At 54.8% G+C, this 7,611-nt stretch overlaps 5 protein-coding genes across 5 annotated transcripts; 2 read left to right on the top strand and 3 right to left on the bottom strand.

Moving 5' to 3' along the window:
• On the top strand, nt 1-766 carry IUM83_17140 (putative cytochrome P450; the record flags this gene model as incomplete). The annotated part of the gene is made up of 2 exons (XM_067942071.1): nt 1-253; nt 504-766. Coding segments are annotated over 2 exons (516 nt in total), but the record flags the coding sequence as incomplete, so codon positions are not given.
• A 793-nt stretch (nt 767-1,559) lies between these two features.
• IUM83_17139 (family 31 glycoside hydrolase) lies at nt 1,560-2,168 on the bottom strand (the record flags this gene model as incomplete). Its single annotated transcript, XM_067942070.1, has 1 exon — nt 1,560-2,168. One exon carries the CDS (start codon nt 2,166-2,168, stop codon nt 1,560-1,562), a length of 609 nt encoding a protein of 202 aa, XP_067792463.1.
• Nucleotides 2,169-2,224: 56 nt separating this feature from the next.
• IUM83_17138 (family 31 glycoside hydrolase) lies at nt 2,225-2,650 on the bottom strand (the record flags this gene model as incomplete). Its single annotated transcript, XM_067942069.1, has 1 exon — nt 2,225-2,650. The coding sequence occupies one exon, from the start codon at nt 2,648-2,650 to the stop codon at nt 2,225-2,227; it is 426 nt and encodes a 141-aa protein (XP_067792462.1).
• A 500-nt stretch (nt 2,651-3,150) lies between these two features.
• Nucleotides 3,151-4,238, bottom strand: IUM83_17137 (family 31 glycoside hydrolase; the record flags this gene model as incomplete). The annotated part of the gene is made up of 3 exons (XM_067942068.1): nt 3,151-3,609; nt 3,803-3,957; nt 4,055-4,238. The coding sequence occupies 3 exons, from the start codon at nt 4,236-4,238 to the stop codon at nt 3,151-3,153; spliced, it is 798 nt and encodes a 265-aa protein (XP_067792465.1).
• Nucleotides 4,239-6,619: 2,381 nt separating this feature from the next.
• On the top strand, nt 6,620-7,555 carry IUM83_17136 (family 31 glycoside hydrolase; the record flags this gene model as incomplete). Its single annotated transcript, XM_067942067.1, has 1 exon — nt 6,620-7,555. The coding sequence occupies one exon, from the start codon at nt 6,620-6,622 to the stop codon at nt 7,553-7,555; it is 936 nt and encodes a 311-aa protein (XP_067792464.1).
• Between the last annotated feature and the right edge of the window lie 56 nt (nt 7,556-7,611).

Genomic DNA, 7,611 nt, shown 5'->3' with positions numbered 1-7,611 from the left:
GTCCAGGACAATGTGGTGACGTTGAACAAGATCCTCCAGCGTGCCACGGACGACAATGAACCTGTGGATCTGTTCCAACTGTTCACCCGATTCACCTTCGAGGTGATCTCGGAAATCGCCTTCGGAGTCAAACTCGGAGGGTTAGAGGCGGAGTCGGAGCACCCGGTTGAGACTGCGTTCAATTTTGCACAGCAGAGGATGTTCGTACGCTTTCTGGAGCCAACGTGGTGGTGGCAGCTCAAAGTGGCTGGACGTGGGCAGCGAACACGAGCTTAGGAAGCAGGTCGAGATCATCGATGACGCGTGCTACAGCATCATTTCTCGCTCAATGAGGAGCGGCAAGTGAAGCGCAGCGCTGACAAAAGCGCAAAGGAGGAAACTCCTCTGCAAAGAGAGACATCATCTCGCTGTTCTTGGACGGTGTCAGCAACGATGATGCTACCCTGATGAAGAGCTGGACCCAAAGTATCTGAGAGACATCGTGGTGTCGTTCATGACGGCAGGTCGAGACTCGACAGCAGCGCTCAGCTGGTTCTTCTACACTTTGACGCAGCACCCGGAGGCCGAAGCGAAGATTCACCAGAACTCGCGTCAAAGGTGCCAGAACCTCGTCAATGGCATCATTTCTTCGCCATCCATGGCCCAAGCGAATGAACTGGTGTACCTTGAAGCTGTGGTGAAGGAGGCGCTTCGGCTAAATCCTGCCGTTCCGTCCAACATCCGTGAAGCTCTACGACGTCGTGCTGTGCGACGGAACTGCCATTAAGGCTGGCGAGACTGTTAGCTGGTCTTCGTATTCAATGGGAAGGATGGCTCACGTGTGGGGCCCAGATGTCAAGGAGTTCAAACCAGAGCGGTGGATTGACGCCACTACCGGAAAACTCATCGCTGTCTCTCCATTCAAGTTTACCCTCTTCAATGCAGGCCCCCGCGTTTGTCTTGGCGCGAAGCTGGCCATGATGGAGGTTAAAATCACCGCGGCTAGTGTACTCAGCAAGTACCACCTGACCGTCGTTCCGGGGCAGAAAATCACCTACAGACTCGGCCTGACGCTGGCAATGAAGGACGGATTCATGGTCAATGTCGAGCAGGCAGCAGCTGCGTCGTTTGAGAGAGTTATTTGAAAGGGAAGGCATTGCCACAGTCAAGTTGAAGCCAGCCAAATTTCATTTCACCACTACGAATGCATCATTGAAGTGTATCTGAATATTGCATTGAGATCACAGCGACAGAATATGCACAACTATATGGCAGGTGACGCCCGTTAGCGACATGCTGTCGTATGTGTTGCCTTTACTTCCACGTGATCGTGAAGTCTGAGCCGATGGCCTGGTTCACGCTCGCGAGACTGATTTCCAGGCGCTGCGTAGCCGAATCATACTTGGAAATGGAACCGAGCGACACGCTCGAGAGACGAAGTCACGCCGAGAACGATCACCTTGTTTACCAGACTCGTGCGAGCACCCGCGTAGTCGTTCTGCGAAACTGTGGACGCGAACGTACCAGCCGATGCAGTGAACTTGACAATGGTGGCGCTCGGGTTGTTGACAGTCTCGCCATCATCGAGGTACAAGTCGCCACTGGCGCTTCCACTGGCGGGTAGAGCGACTAAGATGTCGAACGGCGTGGCACGAGCGGCAGTGCTGGTGAGGAGCCGACTGGTGCATGGCCAAGATGACTCCTCCCCGAATGTGCACCGGCATGTCGTACAAAGTCACTGTCGTCGTCACAGATCCACCGGTGCTGGAGATCTTAGAGTAGTCGAAGATGCTGTACCAGACACCCGCTGGGTAGTACCCGGTCACGGAAGTCGCTCCCTGACTCACGACCGGAGTCACCAGCAACGCGTTGCCCAGCATGAACTGGTAGTTGATGCTGTACGTGGCAGTGTCGGACGGGAACTCCATGAGTAGCGGGCGAGCAATGGGGAGGCCTTCAGCGTGTGCGTGGTAGCCGAGCGTGTAGATGTACGGGAGTAGTTGGTAGCGCATGCCGATGAACTTCTGCCCCACCGTCGTCACTTCAGGCCACACGTACGTCTCCTGCGAAGGAGCTTCGAGGTTGTTGTGGTTACGGGAGAACGGGTAGAACGAGCCCAACGCCGTCCATCGTGCACACAACTCCATGTTGGAGGCACCAGAAAATCCGCAGATGTCAGCGCCGACCATGGGGATGCCAAAGAGTCCGAACTTGAGGATGGTAGGGACCGACCAGCGCAGATCGTTCAAGTGGCAGCGTTGTCACCTGTCCAGTGAGCCACGTGAACCCGCTGCCGGGGAACGTCGATCGAGAGCACGAAGGACCGTTTGTTGGCCAGCTCTTCCTGGACAGCATTCGTCACAATGGATTCGGTGATGCCGTACAGGTTGTGGGCGTCGTACTGGCGGATGTTGCCGTACTGCAGCGCGCTGGTGGAGATGCCCTTGTTGTAAATGGCGTCATGGCTGTTGACATTGTTGATCTTGAATGGTGGGTTGTCGTACTTGTTGCCATCACCGGAGCAGCTCAAGCAGCATGTTGTGATCGCGCTGATGCTTCCAGTGTTCGGACACGTGACGCCCGATTGACGTACACAAGTGGTTCCCGGACAGAAGTTAGCCAGCTCGTTCATGTCAATCCAGAGACCATCGAAAGAGAAGTTGTTGTGCATGAGCTTAATCTGCTCACCCCAGTACGACTTGGCACTCGGGTGGAAGAAGTCGGGGAACACCGTCGGACCAGGCCACCCAGATACGGCTTGCCACTCGTGTCCTTGATGAAGACATCCATAGCCAATCCCTTCGTGTACGCGTAGTCATTCGTATCATCAGGGGATGCCAGGGTCAATGATCGGCACGAATTTCTGGCCGCTGGCGTGGATCTCGTCCATGAAGGCTGCCATCTTGGCTTGCGGGAAGTTGGTCGGGTCCAGCGTGAAGTCATGGTAGCTCTTCATATAGTCGATGTGGGATGACGTCCAGCGGCAGCTTGTTGCTGGCGTACTTGCTCACCACCGTGCGCAGCGCGTCGTTGGATATCGTTGGTAAACGTGGAATGGCACGTCCGGATGAGCTTCGTGTACTGCGAGACAACGTTGGCTGGGGTGGGTCCGACCACGATAGTCGAGAGACACCACCGATCGTCTGGTAGACGAGAGATGTCCGCCCATGGTCACATCCCGTTGCTGTTGAGCAGCAGCACTCCATGCGCCTGGCCTGCACTGTTGATGCCGAGGAAGAATGGGTGCGAGCCACCGTACGTGTTCACGATGGGCGTCGCAGATCCTTGGTCACGAGCCCAGAGGGTTTGCTTGTCGCCCGAAGCCATCTTGAAGTTGTCACGCGTGCTCTCTCCGATGCCATAGACGCTGAGGTCGCTGCCCAACACCGTCGACGCCTGCAGGTACTGGTCCTTCACCACGAGCGAGATGCCCGACGAGTCGAACAGCGTGTAGCCGTCCGACTTGCGCACCACCTTGAACGTGAATGGGTTTTGCGTGTAGTTGAAGGTGTACAGCGGGTCTGCGGCGGCGGTTGGCCGTGGTGTCCGCTCCGAGGGTGCCGGCGGTGAAGATGCTCTTAGGGAACGTTTGTTGTTCTTGTCCACGATCTTGACACGCACGCTGTCTCTCTGGTCTCACCACGACGCCGACAGGTCCGGTTACGAGGTGGCTGTGGTAGCCGAGTTCACTTGCAGGTTGATGGTCAAAACTCCGCCGACTCGCTGGCAGACGCGGGGACATCGGGCAGCTGGCGGACGGACGGAGCGTGGGCGTCTGCGTGTTTTGATTCACGAAGGCGTAGGTGCCGGGCGACGAACGCACGTAATTGGCGTTGAGGTTGCTGTCCCAGATGCCGTTGCCGTCGTTGAACGCGATCTCCACAGACGAAGTGGACGAGATATCGTACTGGAACCAGCCATTGGCCGCCGAGAACTTACCGGACGGCGCTGGCGGGCGTCGGGGCACGGTGGTGGCCGCTGCCGGCGTTGAAGTGGATATGGTTTGGACGCCTGAAGAGATGTGGGCGCCGCCGTTCGGGCACCAAGTCGCCCGTGAAAGGGATTGACGACGGACATGCCAGCAGCCGAACCTTGTAGTTGTTATTGTCCCAGACAACGCCGACGCCATCGTTGAAGACGAACTCGAAGGTGGCGGTGGAGGCGTCGAACTGGAACCAGCCGTCGTTGGCCGGGTAGGCGGAGTTGGTGCCATGGCCATGGCGACTGGGCGACGGTGCCGGCCTTAGTGTGGGCGTCAGCGAACGATGAGCAGGATGCGAGACACCAGGAGACGGTGGGCGGTGGCGAAGGAAGCGAGACTGCGACGTGCAATGGAAAGCGCCACTGCATCGAACGCTGCGAGCCGAACGGCCGTGCTGTGCCGATGGACGGAGCGGGAAGGCTCAGGAATTCGACCAAGCAGGTCAAATCCGGCTTCGGTCGATGGGTAGGTGCCGTGCCGGCAATAATGCAACCGGTGCGGGTGAAGATGTCCGGGAGCACAGATCGGCACGTGACTGGTGGGTGCAAATGCGGCGTACCTGGAATGACATGCCAAATCTGCAGACTCAAAATTTGATTGTCTGGGTTAAGCTTTACAGGCATAACGCACCAAAGCTCTTACGGATGATAGGAAGGCGATCTCAGTTGAGTTGTCCGCCTCAACACCGAGTCGAGTCCACTGGAGACGTACCGGAAAGGAGTGCTTTGTCAACTCCCCGTGGACGCTGATCCCTCCCGCTGTTCGACAAATAAATCCAGTGTTATCAGGCTCGACCACAGCATGACGGCGCAGACGCGCGCGAATTTACTTCAACATGAGCACGAACAGAAGACTTGACCATACTTGCTAAATTTCATTTGTCTGTCAGCAATGCGGCGGGGGGGCTAAAATCAGGTTGGGGACACTATGGGGATTGTGATCTGCTGATTGAGATCTCTGCAAAATGACTGACATCCTGGTTTTAACATGCTTTCTATAGCCATTTCGGAAGCCACCGAAAGCTCGGTAGAACGATCTGCTTTCTTTGAACGAGTACACTGCACAATCGTTATTTCTCAAGTAAAGACTGTGTGCGGACATGGGGACGTCGGCAAAGGTACGGTTACCATACGTAAGAGGCCGGCCCATCAGCAACTCGACTCGAGTTGCTAAGCTAATCAATGCATGTACATGCATGTACGATCGTGTGGCCCTGCAGCTTTGGTCACCAGTGGCAAAGCGTCATCAACAACGAGGTTCACGGCATTTGCAGACGGGAAAGCGCTGTTTGGCAGTAGCGTTGCCACCACGAGAAATGAATCAAGTGACCACGCGCAACCTGGAGTGCCATAGCGCGGCAACTTGACCTGCTTGCAACGTTGACATCTGGTATAATCACTCGCTAGATCAGCAGTGTTTGTATTAAATGCATGTAGATCGTCATCATGGAAGCACCAGCATCACCTTTGGACTGGAGCGGCGTCAGCCTGTGAACCCGACCGAGTCATCTCACCGATTTACTTGATAGTTTCCCAAAGATTCATCCGTTTCAAGGTGAGGTATATTACAGTCATTTAGGCCAGCTAACGACCAAGAAAATGCCCGTTCCTCTGATGCTTACATATCAACAAAGGGTTGCTGTCTACTCTAGTGGGTGGCAACAGATGCACACCGACTAAGGCATGCCCATGAGTGTGTTGGAGGCCCGGCCGAAGTCCTCCCTATCTGGATTGTTGTCCACCCAGTGTTCTGCGTCCGCTGTCCCAAAGATATACGCGAAGATACCAGTGTGGCTGCGTACCAGTGTCGAAGTTGCGATTGGAACCGAGGCTACTTCACGAAACCAGTGCATACTTGATGCGCGTCGCTCGCATCCCCCAACCTGTTGTTCTGTTACTTGATTCCTCAGCATCCTTACGATAGCATTGTCGTTGAAAGTAAAAAGTAAAAAAATCTGGAACACTCAGAACCTAAAGTACTGGGAGTATCGATACCACGGTGTGGCAACAGGCAGTGACACAGAGCTAGAGTATATGTTGCTCTCTCAAAACCTCGCCAATACTTCTGAAGGTGGTTCCGAAATCCTGAAGCTTTGTTATTGCTATTGTAAAAATTACACGGAAAAGTAACCATGACTGACAAAGTTAATATTAAACTTTAATGTGATATTTCACATAAGTATACACTGTGTCTAGAACTCAGGAATTACATGTGAATCTTGCAAACTCACTACCCCGCTCACTGGCTATCGCCTTCATAAATGAGATCCGCGTGCATCAGCGGTAGACCTCACTCCCGTCAAGAACCAGTCCCCTTGGCCAGACCCTCGCTCATATTAACGCACCATGTCTCGCACAACACGATTTATTCGTTGTCTCGGCTGGCTAGTGCTAATATCCAGCCTCGAGATCCAATGCCTTCACGCACAAACCCCACCATCCACCAGCAATGACACGCGCATCCTGCCACATACAGATACATGGGCGATGCAATACAACCACTACAAGTGCAGCGTCGGTAGCCGTATCATATCGGCCGGCACCGACGTAAACGCTAGCACCAACTCCACCTAACTTCTGCCCGGGAACCACTTGTGTACGTCAATCGGGCGTCACGTGTCCGAACACTGGAAGCATCAGCGCGATCACAACATGCTGCTTGAGCTGCTCCGGTGATGGCAACAAGTACGACAACCCACCATTCAAGATCAACAATGTCAACAGCCATGACGCCATTTACAACAAGGGCATCTCCACCAGCGCGCTGCAGTACGGCAACATCCGCCAGTACGACGCCCACAACCTGTACGGCATCACCGAATCCATTGTGACGAATGCTGTCCAGGAAGAGCTGGCCAACAAACGGTCCTTCGTGCTCTCTCGATCGACGTTCCCCGGCAGCGGGGTTCACGTGGCTCACTGGACAGGTGACAACGCTGCCACTTGGAACGATCTGCGCTGGTCGGTCCCTACCATCCTCAAGTTCGGACTCTTTGGCATCCCCATGGTCGGCGCTGACATCTGCGGATTTTCTGGTGCCTCCAACATGGAGTTGTGTGCACGGTGGACGGCGCTGGGCTCGTTCTACCCGTTCTCCCGTAACCACAACAACTGGGATTCGTCAGCTCAGGAGACGTACGTATGGCCTGAAGTGACGACGGTGGGGTTGAAATTCATCGGCTTGCGCTATCAACTCCTGCCGTATATCTACACATTTGGGTACCATGCTCATACGGAGGGCCTACCGATTGCGCGTCCACTTCTGATAGAGTTCCCTTCGGATACCGTCACGCACAATATCGACCACCAGTTTATGCTAGGAGACGCACTGCTTGTGACTCCGGTTGTACACAAGGGAGCAACAACCGTGACTGGGTACTTCCCTCGTGGAATATGGTACAACATCTTCGACTACTCGCAGGTTCGAACGTCTGGCGTCTACTTAGCAATTGACGTTACCATATTTGACATGCCGGTACACATTCGAGGCGGGACAATCGTAGCGATGCACCAGTCAGCTCTTACTGCGTCCGCTCGCCTTACACCCTTCGATATCCTCGTCGCGCTGCCGGTAAACGGAATCGCCTGTGGATAATTGTACTTGGACGATGGCGAGACCATCAGCAACCCGAGCGCCACCACTGCCAAGTT

This window comes from Phytophthora cinnamomi (assembly GCF_018691715.1).
Source record: "Phytophthora cinnamomi strain GKB4 chromosome Unknown Contig34, whole genome shotgun sequence".
Lineage (NCBI taxonomy): Eukaryota > Oomycota > Peronosporomycetes > Peronosporales > Peronosporaceae > Phytophthora > Phytophthora cinnamomi.
Note: the sequence above shows the minus strand (reverse complement) of the source record. Positions and strands in the feature narration are given on the sequence as shown.